General features: G+C 37.9%; 1 protein-coding gene across 1 annotated transcript in view; it reads left to right on the top strand.

Moving 5' to 3' along the window:
- LOC309961779 (EGF-like and EMI domain-containing protein 1) overlaps positions 1 to 17,066 on the top strand; it is a gene marked incomplete at both ends in the record, with an annotated part of 452,551 nt that overhangs the window by 378,015 nt on the left and 57,470 nt on the right. The window contains 1 exon segment of the mRNA XM_082839272.1: positions 5,902 to 6,024. Within this exon segment, the coding sequence (XP_082695398.1) occupies positions 5,902 to 6,024 (123 nt within the window).

Here is a 17,066-nt window from a genome sequence, read left to right as displayed (position 1 = left end):
TATCTGGATTTTGGCTGTAACTTGGCTTCCCTGCCTTCAGTCTCCCACTTCTCTAATCTCTCCTTTGCCCTGCTGGTGCCCATGGTCTATAAAGTAAAGCCATGTCTCCTTAGTATGGCAGAAAAGACTCTCCATAATCAGGCCCTAGCCACATCTTTAGCATAATAATTTTTTGCTTTAGTCCTTACTCTACACAGACCAAATAAAGGAACCCTCACAGAACAATTGTGAGGAAACCATTCAAGAAGGCATGTTCAACCCCTCTAGCACTGTCAGATATGCTACAGCTTAGCACAGGCAGTTTGATAAACCCATATATTTGTCATAAAAATGAACCAAAATTGTGACAAATCCTCAAATTCATTAGACTCTTGACAGAATATAATTGCTCCAATAATGTTACAAGCCTTGGTGAATATAGATTAAAACATTTTACTGATTGGAAGACAATAAATCTTTTTGGAAAGTGTATACTGAGTTTGAGCTGCACTGGGTAACTTCCTCCTGCACACCCACTTTACGGTATTCATGCCTCAGTTACGATGATTTCTTTTACAGTCAATAGAATCACATAAAATGCTTAAACCACAAAAGGGAGGGTATTGAATCACTTAACTGAGGAGGTCAGAGGTAGGAGGGCTTCAGGCATAGTCCATTCAGGGCTCCAATTCCTGTTTTCTGTTAGTCCTTCGGCTCTGTCCTCTTTGTTGGCTTTATCTTTAGTGCAGCTGCATTCATGGGAAAAAAAACGGCTACTGCATGATGGCTCATACACACATTACAATTTCCAGAGCAACAGGGCCTCTATGTCCCAGGGTTCCCAACCTATATGTTGACCTTCCTGCTGATTGGATCACATCTGAACTAATTCATTCATTCCTGAGACGGTCATATGCTAACAAAGACATTACCTGGTCCAGTCACCGTGGCAGATGGAGGTAGGTTTATGCCAAGAAAAGTCCACCTCAGATTTGAGAGAGGAGTGGTGTTCATCAATCCTATATAATCTACATGATTTCTCTAAAATGACAGGGATAAAATTCCCCAAAGGAAAACCTGATAGTTATTGAGTATTAGTGAACAAGAAAAATGGCCAACCTGTGAATATTCACTATAGACACAATTTAAATTTGGTCATGAGCAAACAAAAATTACTCTGTGCCCTGGAGTTTTTAAAGCAACTTGTGAAGGGTCAAAAACAAATATCCATAGTCTATTGCAAGGGTGAAGAGAGGGCAAGTGGAACAGAGCCCATTTCTAAGAAATCCCATTGATGAGTATGGGTGGATAGAAGACTGAACTATGTGGATGGCTCTCAAACCACACATTCATTCATTCATTCACGGAACATTTATGGAGTATCAACTCTATTCCAGAAAATGCTTAATATAACAGGATCCTTGACCTTAAGGAGTTCATCCGATCAGGAACTACAGAATTAAGATACAAGGGAAAAGTCAGCAGTATTGCATATCAGAGTGAAAGTATAATAGAACAGAGTGAAAGTAAAGCCACATCTAGAAAATCTAGTAGAGTCTTAAACACACCCTCTAATATTTCCTTCAAATCTAACACTTCTATATTGCGGTCTTTAACATAAAGCGATGCTTATTTCCAATCAACAGGTTTCCGAGAACAGAAACCTATATCGCCTATATGAAAAGGCAAATGGAAGAATAATTTATCTTACCCTGGCTGCACACTCTAAAAAAATAATATAGAACAACCTTGATTGTTTGGAAACAAAAGTGGATCTTTGTTGTCTCAGGGTGCTTTTATGTGCAAAATACACTTGATAATAGTGTGAATTCTTTTAAGCTATTATATTCTGTGATCATCTGGGGAAATAGTTTGGGGGATAAATACAGCAGAAATATTTAGAGAAAGGACATTAAAAAGGAAGAATAGCAGACATAGTTGATTCTTTTTTGACATTCTTGTACAGTATAAAAATCATCAAATCCTTGGTCCATATCACAGGGATAATGCTGAAAAAATTCTAATCACTTTATCATTATTCCCAGCAGTGTCCTGGAGCTCCAATTCTGAGGGCAGGGCTTTCTGTAAGCATCTAACATTAAGATATAACTGAGAGAAAAATTGGAGAAATGGTTTCTCCACATGAAGTATACTTCATAATAACATTTTAATGTAATATTGACATTTCTGGTTTTTAACTCTGTTGGGCAGAATCTTGATGGAAAAGAAAATCACTTGTGACGGCTTCAGCATGAGTGTCTAATATCATGGCAATTTAACCTGGTTTTATCCTATATCAGAGGTATTTCATCAGAAAAGAACTAAAATGTCCTTCACGTTTTACAGAAGAAAGTCATTTCTCATAACAGATAATGCTAACATTGTCTTAAAAATATTAACTATTGTTGAGTGAATAGTGTGGGAAATATGGGTGGTTTCTTTTCAGAGGTTTTGGTAAATAATTTAATGTGTGTATATATGTATGTATGTATGTATATACACACACTATTTTGGTCAGAGTATTGATTTATCTATTTGAACTGAATTGGTCTGCTTTGGTCAAACAGCTGAGACGTTGAGCCAGATCATGACATTTGTGATCCGTGTGACATTTGCAGTTGAACAGAGGACTCAGGCTCACTACTCAGAGTATGGTCCACAGACCACAGCTTCAGAATTGCCTTGGATCTATTAGAAATGCAAAATCCAGCCCCTCAGCCCCAGATCTACTGAACCAGCATCTGCGTTATAACAAGATCTCTAGAAGATTAAAACATTAACTACATAAGGGGATCTCAACTCTGGCTCCCCATTAGAATCACTAAAGGTGATTTTCAAATATTTGATTACCAAGTCTTACCCCAGACCAATTAAATCAGATGTTTTTAAGGACAGGACCAAGGCTTGGGTATTTCTAAATGCCCACCAAGTGATTCTAATGCACTGCCGGATTTGAGAATGGTAGGTTACACAATGCCCAAACAATCAGTAAATCCAGTGTATTCTGAAAGGACAAAAAAGAAGAAGAAAGTCAAACCAATTACTTTTCATTTGGTACCACTCTATAAATGATTGATTTTTTTAACTGTTAGTAAGTTTGCTTAACTACTGTGTGAACACAGCCTGTTATGTCTCAACCTGCCCAGAAGTGTATTGTATTGTAAATCAAGAAGAGGAAGACTTTGCTATCTAAATTAATTAAAAGAAGATTTTAGGTTTGTTTTTCAACTTTACTTTCTTTTGCCAACCTTATTCACCAACCTGACAGGTCTAAATACTGAATCTCAGACACTGCACGTTTAAACCTCTGCACCTTTGGATTACCCATCCTTTTCTCCATGCACTCAATTCTCAGTTTTTACCTCAAACATTCCTTTATCACTGTAGCCCAAATGCATTTCCCCTTCCCTGAATTCCCACATTTCTCAGTATTTCTATCGTTGCTTGTTTGATTTCTACATACAATCTCAAGCATTAGCAGTCTATTCCAATCTCTTATACATGAATAGGAAAGGAAAACATAAATCAGAGCATAGTACATGTGGCAGTCATTATTATCCCATCTTACAGATGAGGAAACTGAGTCTCAGAGAGGCAAAGTGACAGGTTAATAAGTTTCAACACTAAGATATTTTTCCCAAGACTGTCTGACTCAGAGTACAGAGGAAGTTTGGTTTGCTTTTGTTTGTTAGTGTGTATGTGTTTTTAATAGATTATAGTACTTTAATTATAGTTCTGGAGAAATTTAAGAATATGAACACACTAAAACATACTGAAAGAATACTCATCCTTAAAATCAATGTCCACTCTAATCTTTGGAATGAACCCAATGATTTTTCTCTTTTACACTAACTTGGTTTCTTTTGCCAGAAAATTATTGGAGCTTGAAGGGGAAGGGGAGGTGTTCTTATTATACTTCTTTTTCAAAATTACTTTTTAATATACAAGTAGTAACTGAATAACTTTCTTGTGAAAAATTAGAACATTATAGATGTGGATAACATTCCTTGTCCAACACACACATCCTGCACTCTACTCAGTCAGATACCTTCCTTCCCTCCTCAGAAGTAATCATTTTATCTGTGCACACTCTTTAAGACATTTTTAATGTATTTAAATACACATATATGGTATATTATAAAAAATTTTGATCATGGAAAATGCTGATATATTGATTGTTTTGTTGATAAAAACATATAACTCTTGGGAATTAAGAGTTTTATTTGTATGTCTAAAGTAGAAGAACTGGGAAGGATATATAATTCAGGGGTTGACAGAATTAAGGTTCAAAATTATATCTCAACCCTGTGAATAATACCCTAAAGCTAGAAAGATAAAAATTTAGGTAGCATAACTATTAAAGCCCTGCACAAAGTACAAGTTACAAATGGCGAATTCTGATTTGATACTAGTTTATATGGAAAAAATTAGTGGTTTGTTTATCACAGACTCAAAATTTAATAAAAATTCTAACACTTTGAAAAGTCAGTAGTTCTTATCTCTAAAACAAGATTCCTTTTAAAATATCAGAATTACTCCAGAATATCTAATTTTAGAAGGAAAATTCTAGACTGTGTAAAATGTGTTTAATATGGTAAACTAGTAATTTTAAAATGTGGGACTTATTTTGTGATTTATATTCTTCATATTTTTTCTTCTTCATAAAAAAAAAAAAAAAAAGCCAAGTAAAAGAAAACTCTTGTGCTTCTCTCAGGTCACATGCCCTATTGTTACCTACAGTACAAAACATTCATTAGGATTTCAGTGTGAAAAGGGCCTATGATGAAACATTGCAATAGTATTCCTTCCCAATATTGATGTCTTCTCGAGTAAGGATCTTGCCCTCTGGAATTAAATCTCACTCAATGTAAAGCTAATTATCTATTATGATAACATATTTTAGTGAAGAATATTCATACTCAACAGTCTTTGCCAGAATGTCTGGAACTGGGGACAGGGGAGTCAGGGACATTCTCTACATGAGACATGTGCAGACTAAATCTTGACCTTTCTGTCTGATTTTTACTTTGGAACATGTCACAAAACAGATTCTCTGAACAGGAAAATTTAGAAGCTCTGATTATCTGAAAAATCACTGATTATCTGAAAAGCTTTCCCTGTGTTTGTGGATATCTTCTTGTTGTGATTTTAGATATATCAGAACTGATTGTATAGGGTACAAGGAAGTATAGGTTCTAAGAGATAAATTCGTTTTCCTTTCCAAAGGAAGACAAATATTATTCATTTATCATAAACCTGACTGATCGTAAGACATAGGTGACCATGAGTCTTGACCTCTTTTCATTTAGTCTAAATTAATGTAACTTCAAACATAAACATGCTAAGTATTTCAGAAAGTGGAGCCCTGAAAGATAAGGAAGAATCTGAGTTAACGGAGCAAATGTATCCATGTGTTTTTAAGAACTCCAAACCATGGCTTTATTTGAATTGATCTGTCTCTGCCCTGATGTCCACTATATCCCATGAGAAGGAGAGTCAAGGTATTAACTCTATTACTGACTTTATTTAGCAGCGTCAGACCAGTAAAGGTGTTTATCTACTCATGTGTGCTGCTCCAGATAGGGTAGCTCATTGTAATTCTCCCCTCCAGGTTCCCTTCCCTAAGGAAATATCTATATCTCAGATCTGTCTAATTAATCAGGATGTGAAGAATAGAAAATTGTGAGACAATCACTATGCTCATCGTTGCTGGGCTTTAAAAAGCTCAATAAAGTTTCTATCTACATTTTTTTGTTTATACTGTGGAGTAAAATGGATCAAACAGGCAAAGAACTGTGGCAACAGAGATGGTGCCTTTGTGCAATAAAACATATACTGTGTATCAAAGAAATATTGTGCCACTTCTCTGAAGCTGACATTGGAATGACATTGTAATCCTGACCATCTGTCTTCCTCCTCTAGATGTTGATGAATGTACGGTAGTGAGTGGAGGCTGCCAACAGCGCTGTATTAACACCCTGGGCACCTTCCATTGTGCATGTGATACGGGGTACAGTCTCCATGCTGATGAACGCACCTGCATAAGTGAGTAAACATTAGAACCAGCTTGAAGTTGTTTTCAGTGAAAATCGACCTGCCCACGTAGGGGCAGGAAGAAAACGTTTTTCTATTGTAAAAACATCTATAGAAGCTGACAGTTTTCAAGTACAATTCTATCTCTTAGAATTTAAAAAAAGATATCTTGCTATTAAAAGACTGAAAGACAAAAAAGATGGGGAAGTAAATATAGAAATTAACATTCACAAGCAAAACTTGGATCCCCCCAAATGTGTGACTGTTCCTTAGGTATCATTTCTGCCACACGCAGTAAAGTATAAATTTGTTAATTACTGCTTATATACAAGTTCAGCACAGACTCACAATAAAGAGAGGAGGCTGGGCTGTTACAATCACTAGCTACAATGTTCACTCATTTCAAACCAGACTCAGAAGTGGACTCGTGATTATAACAGCAAAAATTATAACAGATTATGTAATGAGTTTAGGGTTTCTCAAGAATAGTTAAAACTACACACATTAAATCTGAGGTTCCTATACACTTATTGTGTATCAAAATGTTCTTAGATATCAGTTTTGGGTGGTAAGATTATTATTGTTGTCTTTGTATGTTTCTGAATTTTATGAATTTCCTAAAATGAGTATGTATGCAGGAAAAAAAACAGAAAAACTTTAAAAATACTGTGTTTCCTGTATGATTTATAAATGTTCTTTTTTTAATTTATTTTTTAACATCTTTATTGGAGTATAACTGCTTTACAGTGTTGTGTTAGTTTCTGCTGTATAACAAAGTGAATCAGCTATATGTATACGTATATCCCCATATCCCCTCCCTCTTGCGTCTCCCTCCCACCCTCCTTATCCCACCCCTCTAGGTGGTCGCAAAGCACTGAGCTGATCTCCCTGAAATGTTCTTTTTTAACTGAAGTAATTTACATAAAAATGTTTTTTTTTTTATTGAATGATGATCCTCAGATGGCATCCAGCACATTCTGGTTTCACCTCCAGGTCCCTTTGAAAAATATCTTGTACTGAAAGAATAGAACCTTATACAACACAATTTAATTGCTGGTTTAATCTATACAGGGTTTGTTAACTGGTCCATCTACTCAAAATTATTAGCATTTTATGAGTAGTCTATGAAATTTGGGATAGAAATCAGCCAGTTTTGCTTAACTTCATAACATATACTGTTTCTTTTTCCTAACATAGGAAATGAGAGAAAGCCAGGTGAAACAGGTAAAGATGTCCTAGTCATAGATCTGATTTTTTTTTTTTTTTTTTTTTTTTTTTTTGCGGTACGCGGGCCTCTCACTGTTGTGGCCTCTCCCGTCATGGAGCGCAGGCTCAGCGGCCATGGCTCAGGGGCCCAGCCGCTCCGCGGCATGTGGGATCCTCCCAGATCGGGGCACGAACCCGTGTCCCCTGCATCGGCAGGCGGACTCTCAACCACTGCGCCACCAGGGAAGCCCATAGATCTGATTTTGATAGAAGAAAATGGAGGTTTTGAGAGCAAAGAAAGGACTTTTCCAAAGTTGAGTGAAGATGCTGATAGAAGCCATATCGTAGTATCAGGGAACTCAGTATCTACAGCAGGCACCAGTGGTGGGACAGCAGCACATGCATATTTTTGTAATCTCCCAAATATCCCCTTCTTTTTGCAAAATTACTGCTTGTTGCGACAGGAATCCCTTTCCCATCCCCATCTCCATCCCCAACCTGTAAAGACTTCAGCTGGTAATATCCTTAAACTACCACTCTAACTTCTCTCAGTCACAAAATATTTAGGGGCAGGATTACCTATACATGCAGATATGGTATTTAGTGGTAAAGGTTGAGCTGGTGAATTTTTGTGTCTGATATAAAAATATTTTGCAAAGTAATGAATTTTATATATATATGGTATCTGGTCTTTGCAATAAGGCAAAATAAACACTCTAGTGATCAACTAAAATTATATCTTCAGGTATAATTAATTTTCTAAACTCTGGAAGTTATTAACTATTTCTTAGTAAAATCATTAAGCTCTTTCCTTGTTCCTCACCACCATTGCTCTGGAATTTTCCAACTTTTGTTTCAATGACCTCAGGTCAAAGGTGGACTTGGATAAGAATATTATGGTTTATCATTTCTATTTCTATTCCTTAAAATCCATCCTGTACAGACACATGGACACTATGGCAATAGTGTATTTGCAGCTGCGTAAGCTGATCCTCTCCTCGTACAGAATTTCAACATAGTGTACAAATTAAAAATTAAGCTAAAGAGAAATGTGGATTTCATGATTGCAGTCATTTTAAAGCCTTTAACCCCTTGGATGTCATTCCACAGAAATACTGGACTCAAGAGTCCAGCAATTGACCTTTGTGGAAATGTTCATGCCTCTCTCACATGAATCTACTGGTTCTGGTTTCAAAGAATGGTCCTAAGAACCTCAGTTGACACAATTACAGCAGTCTTGTTAAAATGAACTCAAGAAGAATGTAAGTATTTTGTATTTAAATACTAATAATGATGTGAGCTTGAGAATAAGAATTGTTTGTTTGCTTTGAAAGAAAGGGTGTACTGTAGAGAACTGAGTCTCACATTGGTTTGTATTTTGAGTAATATTGTAGCAAGGGTCAGATATTTTTAAAAGCAGGACAATTCAATTAGCCCACTTTCCCTTTGGTATTTGTTACCTGGCAGGAAACTGAGAATGGTGGTTGATCTTACCAGGAAACTGTAGTAGACAGAAATTCTTCATGACCAGTCACAGAAGAGAAGATGGAGTTATGGAATTTTATGATTCTGCTACTTTAGAGTCCTTGAAATTAACTGCCTCCATTTCTTCCTTCCTCTCGACCTTCTTTCCCTTCCTTTGCCCCATTCTGCCCATCAGTCATAGGCCTAAACTAGTGTGACTTTTTTTTTTTTTTTTTTTTTTGTGCGGTACGCCGGCCTCTCACTGTTGTGGCCTCTCCCATTGCGGAGCACAGGCTCCGGACGCGCAGGCTCAGCGGCCATGGCTCACGGGCCCAGCCGCTCCGCGGCACGTGGGACCTACCCCGACCAGGGCACGAACCCGTGTCCCCTGCATCGGCAGGCGGACTCTCAACCACTGCGCCACCAGGGAAGCCCTAGTGTGACTTTTTGAGTTAGAGCCGCTGGTACTTTTTGCACTTTCTCTTAATCACAGCAGCAGTAAACTTCTTGTACCCCAAATCCTTACAGAGTTTAAGATGACTTCATTTCAAGAAAAGATCTCCTCTCTAAGAGCTGTGCACTTGTGGGGACATATGGCCAGCAGTTACTAGTCAGCCTCCACCAGAATGATAAAGTTACACAAAGTGGTGTTAAGAGAGGGGGTTCATAATATCCAGCTATAGTGTGCAGGCCACTTGGTTCCTCATAAAGTACTGCCTGGACTGCTGATAAAATGTGATCCCTGGGGATCTTGGCCTCAGTGACCCTCAGTTTGAGCCCCTGAATTTGTCTGCAAATTTTTGGAATGCATGTCACTTTACTGGTGGCAAGGGCCTATTACTTTCTTGAGATTTTTAAAGGCATCTATGACACTTCAAAATATCCCCCATATAATTTTGTCCTTATGATGGTGCTTCTTTAAAAGGTGTATATGTGGGAGGATTTCATGATACTGTTATATCATGATACAGTCTCACGACACTGTCACATAGTCCGAGGCTAAGCTGGTCAATGACTGCTTCTCCCTACACCTTCCTTTATAATGGGATTCTGGACCAGAGGTCTGGGTCCTTGTCCTTGAGCAGCACGGTTACACCTGGTTGGTGAAGGGTCCAGACATAGCATAGGAAAGCAGTCAAAAATGAAATTTTGACCAGATTTGCTTTGCTCTCAGTGGTCTCCATTAACACAGATATTACCAAGTAATACATATACTTTTAAATTTCCCTTACTTGGAAACAAACGGCTTTAAAAAAATGGAAACTAGAGTTTAGCCATCATTAGAAAGACAGAAATATTCATACTGGTCCACCATTGACTCTCGTCCATGGACCAGGAACAGTGGCACGGTGGAATCCAAGTTGGTGCGTGGCCTTCAGCAAATCACTTAATCTCTCTACAGTCTCTACAGTCTGGTTTCCTCATGTGAAACTGGACAAAATGACCTTAAAGTTACTGCATCTCTAAAGTGTTATAATATTATGGAGTTCCCCAAATTACTAATTTGTTACATATCATCTGCTAACCTGTATTTTTTAAAAGTTCATTGGATTCTGTGGAATAATTATTTTGTAGAGCTCAGATTTTATTTGAAAAGTATATAAAGAACTTAGACTTTAGAAAGTCCCACATAAAAACAGTGAGTGAGAATTTTATATCCAGTTTAATAAAAATGAGTTCATGACTTCAATGTTTTTAATGAAAGCAATAACTCCACTTTGGTGCTTTTTTGAAAATACTGTTTTCTGTATCATAGAATCATATTTTGGAGGAATCCAGGGACTAATTCAGCCTAATCTACTTTAGAGATAAGAAGTCTGAGATCCAAAGAAATCAAGTAACTTTCACTCTGAACAAAAGAAGTTTTCAGGAAAATCTGGCTAATTTCACTTCTAATCAAATGCTTTAAAATAATTTCTGATAAATATTTTAAAAGACTAAGAAAAATCATAAAGGTACTGTGAAATGAAATTCTTACATTCTATTTTAATAAATAGAGCTGAGGGTTAAAATAATGTATTTTCATAATAGCTATTGATGAAAGAAATCCACCTTATATTATCACCCTATAAGTGCAAATGTATCACTTCTCTCTTACATTTCTATCATATTCTCCAACAAACCTGGCTACTCTCAATTCTCCAAGTCAGCTATGCCCTTTTCCACTTCCACACCTTACCTTACTCAACCTAGACTTCTCTCTCACCAAGACTCCACCTGTCAAAAGTCTACTTACCATGTTCCATGTTCAATGTCCGTTGGCCTGTTAAACCGTCTCTGGTGACCCCAGCCAAAAGCATTCCTTCTTTTTCTTCTAATACCATATGATTTAGTGTTGCCTTAATGACACATTGTAACATATAGTTTTATATGTGTGCAATTGGGCTTCAGACCAAATGAAAGACACTAATGACCTTCTAATTATCAGCTTTCAGAGGAGTCTTTTCCATGCCTTTCTCAACGGCCTCTGACACTATTAACCACTCATTTTTCTAAATCTTCCTCTTGACTTCCTGACAGCACAATTTTCACCTTTGACTGCTGCCTCTCTGTACTTACATTCTTGTTACCCGGTTCTGACTTTCGATCATCTTCCTCTCTCCTTGCTATGGACTGAATTGTGTCCCCCAAATGTGCATGTTGAAGCCCCAAGTTCCAATGTGATGGTATTTGGAGGTGGAGCCTTTGGGAGATAATTAGGTTTAGATGAGCTCATGAGGGTGGAAGACCCTCATGATGGGTTCAGTGCCTGTATGAGAAGAGAGAGCAGAGAGCTTGCTGTCTCCACCATACCAGGAGCTAGCTGAAAAGTGGCCATCTGAAGCCAGGAAGAGAGCTCTCACCAGAAACCAAACCCTGCTAGAACCTTGACCTTAGACTTTCCAGCCTCCAGAACTGTGAGAAAATAAACTGATAAGGCCACCCAGACCAGGGTATTTTGTTACAGCAGCCCAAGCGGACTAATGCACTCATCTCTTCTCCTTTATTCCCCCTTCTCTAGTCTATCTCCATTTTACTCTTCTACTTTTAGACAGAAGTCAATACCTATAAAATATCCGGCAAGTATTAGTTAAACGTTAGCTATTATTATAACAGAATGTAAAAAGATGTAAGGACTTTACCCAGATGGACTTGCTCGTTGGGGAAAAACTCAAACTTGCAGTATTTCTAGCTTTTGGACTTCGAACAAAATACATTATCTTCTGAGAGCTTTGAATTGAAGATTTTCTCATTGTTGAGAGGCAGACTTTAGTAGATATGACTAAATGTAAGTAATGATAATGTAGACTAAACTCCTTCTTTTGCCAGTGGCTATTTTGTAACAGCCAGGGGCTAGATACCAAAATAATCATATTACCCAAATTTTCTGTATTTAGCTGTGTAATTTGCGTCTTAAGTAACTTGTAAGGTTTTAGCTATAATTTGGTATACCTCACAAAATCTTTGTCTTTCCATTTTTTTCTTTTTTATAACAACCTTGTGAAACATGCTCAGCTCAAATCTCCGTTCATAATCATGTCCTTCCTCTGCTATATTTGTTGAAATTAGCCTTCCCAGAGGGAAAAAGTAATTAAATGATTGAAAGTTTTAATGCTTGCATAGTTCTCTTACCTCTCTTTCATGCCTTCAGCACATAGGTTTATTAACATCTGTACTCACAAATAAACAAATGGAGTCACTGGTGTCTGCACAGGGAAACCTCAGATAAAAAGCATTTTAATTATTTTCATCTTTAACACAAGAATTCTTTATTTCCTCTTGCTGGAAGTGGTCAGGAACTGCTTTTGTTCAATGGTTCCTTTTTATTCTCACTAAATGAGGTTGGGGGGAAGGAAGAAGAAAGGTTACCTGGAAGCTGTAAACCAAAGATTTTTCTGTGTGATGAAGTGTGCAACATAATAGAATCAGAGGTCATTTTTTAATTCTAAATAAACAGAAGTTAGGTGGCAAGAAGAGGGTAGATGTACAGCCTGGAAGCTTGATTAAATAGATATTCTTAGTAAAATTTTGAGCTTGAATAAATTTTCTTACATCAGATCTTTATGTTTCACATTTTAAGATAATGCTAAACTTGGAAAAAAAGGATTGAGAAAACTATTAGATGTAGTGGTCTTCACACAATGGATTCTTTTGTTTTTGATCTCAGTGTTCTGATCAGTGATGTCTAAGTTTTATTTGATAAAAGGAGTGGAAGATTCTAGGGAATGCAAAGAGATTGCCCTCAAATTGGAGACGAAAGAAGTTAAAGACTTTCATTGTAACTACCTTTCAATTAATTGCATTATTTATGAAGACAAATTAGAAGCAGAATTCATTTCAGATGACAGCTGATGTCTTGAATAGGGCTACGTCAGGTTAAAAAAATTGTTTAGTTTGTCAGGTTGATGGCATCTCTCAGTCATTATCAAATTCATCGCCCTCGCAATATTAATCACTTTTGTGTGGTAGGTGATATATTTAATTCCTCAAAGTTGAATCTAAGGAACACTTCTCCTCTGCCGTCCTCATTCCCTATATGTGGGCTTGAAAAAAAATCATGAACTTCCCAAGTTTTTATCCGTTTTGTTGATAATTAACCCAATTCAAAACCTATTTCCAAATCCAATGGATTTTGGGAATGCATTCAGAAATCTTTTTTTTTTCTACAGTTTTTCTACAGTCTTCAGACTTGGGAAGGTAAGACTGACAGTTTTCGATAGAGTCAGACTAAGGTCTGAATTCTACTGCTTCGAATAAGAGTTGTGTGATCTTGGTCCAGTTTCTTAATCTCTGATCTTCAGAGTTCATATCACCTTTATCTCTTTCTCTGTCTCTCTAACTGTACCTATACCTAATATAACCAGGATAATAATTCACAAAAATCAATATTATACATTGCACAAGGACACAAACCTTATAGAGGGGGATGTATTTAACACACTAGAATGGGGAATGGGGGAGACTGAGAGTGTATTCTGGGCTAAAAGTGAACAAATGAAACAAGAGTGGTCTTTCCAAGGACTGGGGAGTGATAAGAATTTTTCTTGCACTGAGCAGTGCGATAAACTTTACCTTCTGTATCCAACATTAAAACAAAACAAAGTGTTGAAATGTTAGCCCAGTGGTCTTCATCCTTGCCAGTTGCCTTTTCTTTTCTTCTTTCTCTCTATGTGGAAAGTAAATTCACAGGTCTTCCTTCAGAATAATCTCTAGGAATTTTTTCTTTTTTTTTGTTTTCTTTTTTTTTTATCTAGGAATTTTTTCTAGCTATATTTGTAAAATATTTTTAAATGTAAGATTTTCATAACATATATCAAATAAATAATAAAACCCTACTTTTAAGCACTAAATAATTTTGCTGTCTTATGTTTCCCAAATAATTTCATAGTGCATTACAGAATACCCCCTGTATGGGATGAACAAAAATATGAAGAGATTAAAATAATACCTGGCACATAATCGAAGTTCAGTAAATGGTGGCTTGAATCAGTAATTTATAATTATTATGTATCTACCTTTATTATTTTCCCACAATCAGAGTACCTATTCAATGCACAAAGGTACTGAGATATTAACTTGCTATGGACAATATTAACTTTACAATATTAACTTTACACAATATTAACTTTACCACATAGCTACCCTGTATAAAAGGTGTGTGACCTTGAGCTGTCACTTAGCTGTTCAAAACTCCATTTCTCCATATGTAGCGGGTAGTAAGGAAAAGTTACAGTGAAATCCTTAGTGCAGTGCCTGACACAGAGCGAGCAATCAATAAAAATTAGCTCATAATATTAATATTAGTTCTATACTTGCAGTTGGCTGTAGGCACAGGACTAAATAAAATTACGGAGGGTCAGACACTATAGTTATAAACTTACTTTGGTGATCAGATGGCTTCCACTGGGCAGCTTTGTTGCTAGCTTTTTAGCAAACATACGTTCATTGATTCTTTTAACAACTCCCTGTTGCACTTTCTTTTTCTTTGCATTTTTGGAGCTTTAAAGCAATATTCACAACAATATTTTCACTGAATGGTAAAATATTCTCATTCTCATTTATCACTAGGTTGAAGATTTATATCTCCCTGTTTCCAAAAGCACTGGAGGCAGCAAGCTTTAGGCAGCTTATGCATTTTCACAGGGTCCAAAGTGCAAAAAGACATGAAACATAAAATAGTACTACCTCCATCTAGAAGCAGCAGAAGGATTAAGTGCTTGCAAATACCAGATATGAGCATAACACTTAAATCCAAATCTAGTATCCCAGTATAGTTTTCTAGCAGCTGACAAGAGCCACATGGTTTAAATCACGTTTGCATTTTCTAACAACAATAATCATAGAGACTTTTTTTTTTTTTCTTTTTTTTTGCGGTACGCGGGCCTCTCACTGTTGTGGCCTCTCCCATTACGGAGCACAGGCTCCGGACGCGCAGGCTCAGCGGCCATGGCTCACGGGCCCAGCCACTCCGCGGCACGTGGGATCTTCCCGGACCGGGGCACGAACCCGTGACCCCTGCATCGGCAGGCGGACTCTCAACCACTGCGCCACCAGGGAAGCCCGAGACATTTTTTAAATTCAGTGATTTCAGAATCTACTACTGAATGCATGTCTTTCATTTTGCAGAGAAAACAGAAAATTTCAGCGAAGAGACCTCCCAACTTTTAGTCCCATCTAGAACATTTGGTACTAACTCTTAGCTCTGTCTGCTTTGCTCTTCACTGAGAAGAAAAGTGCTCTGCTGTTATTTCAGGCTAATCCCATCCTGCCTTCTCCTTAGAACCTCAAAATTTTGGAGGTGGATGGAAGGAAAAGACTATACAAAAGTGGTTATGGAGTCATCACAGAAATGGAAAGGAACCCGGAGAAAGTTGTGTCCTACAACCCACAGAGGAGAGAATGTCAGGAAGGGGAGAGGTCATGACGTTCAAGATTTAAGTAAAAGGACTGAAAGGTGTTCCATGAAATTATCCGTGGATAATGTATGGATAACCCTGGTAAAACTAGTTTTAGGGAGGAGTTTTATTTTAAGATAGAGAGAAAGAAGTTGATGATAGAGGAGAAAAAAGGACGTGTTAGGAGGAAGGTTCTCTATCTTTCAAGGAGTACTTTTCAGTCATTCTGTTTAACATCTTGAAAGTAAAGACCTCTCCTTCCTTCCTTTCTCTTGTCCTTGGATTGTAGGACACAACTTGCTCTTGGTTCCCTTCCTTCTTTGTGATGACTCCCTAACCTTTTTCATATAGTCTTTCCCCTCTGCCAACCTCTTGATCTTCAGAGTTCTTGTTTCGGCCCTTTCTCCACTCCCTCCTGAGTGATTGTTTCCACTTGCAAAGCTTTACCTACTACAGTTAGCTAGAAATGAATGACGTTCAAATCAACATTACTAAATCAGATGGCTCTTTTTGTTTTCTGGACCCAGAGATCCGGCCACTGCCTGAGTCCCTCTTTGAGGATGTCCTCCGGCCTTGCAAACTTACTGGACCTTAAATATATCTTCCTTCCTTCCCTCCACTCCCCAACTTTCTTCTTCTCCTCTGAGTAATAAGGACAGCTCAGGCCACCCATTTTCCAGGTCAGTCTAGTATATCTGGAGTCACTCATGACTCCCCCTCTCTCTGATTCCACATATCAAGCTCCCCAGCAAGACCAATGGGCAAGTTCTCCACAATATCCCCCAAAGAGCTGACTCCACTGTGACTACTTTCATTCTGACCCTCATAATTTCTTACAGAAATGTTTACTGTAATTGCCTCTTAACTGGTATCATCCTTCATACTTGCCCCCTTCAAGCGATTATCTAAACTACTGCCAGAGACACCTTTTGAAAATGTAACTTAAAAAATTATTTTAGGGGCTTCCCTGGTGGCGCCGTGGTTGAGAGCCCGCCTGCTGATGCAGGGGACGCGGGTTCGTGCCCCGGTCCGGGAAGATCCCACATGCCGCGGAGCGGCTGGGTCCGTGAGCCATGATCGCTGAGCCTGCGCGTCTGGAGCCCGTGCTCCGCAAGGGCAGAGGCCACAACAGTGAGAGGCCCGCGTACCGCAAAAAACAAAAACAAGAAAACAAAACAAAAAAAAATTATTTTACCATCCTTAAAACCTTTTATTGTCTCTATATAGCTTTTAGAATTAACTCAAAATTCTTACTAGGGCTTACAAGGTGCTTCAGGGTCTGACTCTTGGTTACTTCTGCTTACCTGCCGTGTTTCTACTCTGTACTTCATGCTCCAGGCTCAGACACACTGAAAAGTTGCAGTTCCTTACGTGTACCAGAGGTTTCCACAGTCCTACACCTTTGTCTTACGGTTCCATCTGTCAGACACTCCCTGCTTCTGCACATGCTTGTTCCTGGATTTGAGTCCAAGTCAACATTTTCCCCTCTCTCCTCCTATGCTTTCGTCC

Source organism: Leucopleurus acutus, assembly GCF_964270905.1.
Source record: "Leucopleurus acutus genome assembly, chromosome: 5".
Taxonomy (NCBI): domain Eukaryota; kingdom Metazoa; phylum Chordata; class Mammalia; order Artiodactyla; family Delphinidae; genus Leucopleurus; species Leucopleurus acutus.
Note: the sequence above shows the minus strand (reverse complement) of the source record. Positions and strands in the feature narration are given on the sequence as shown.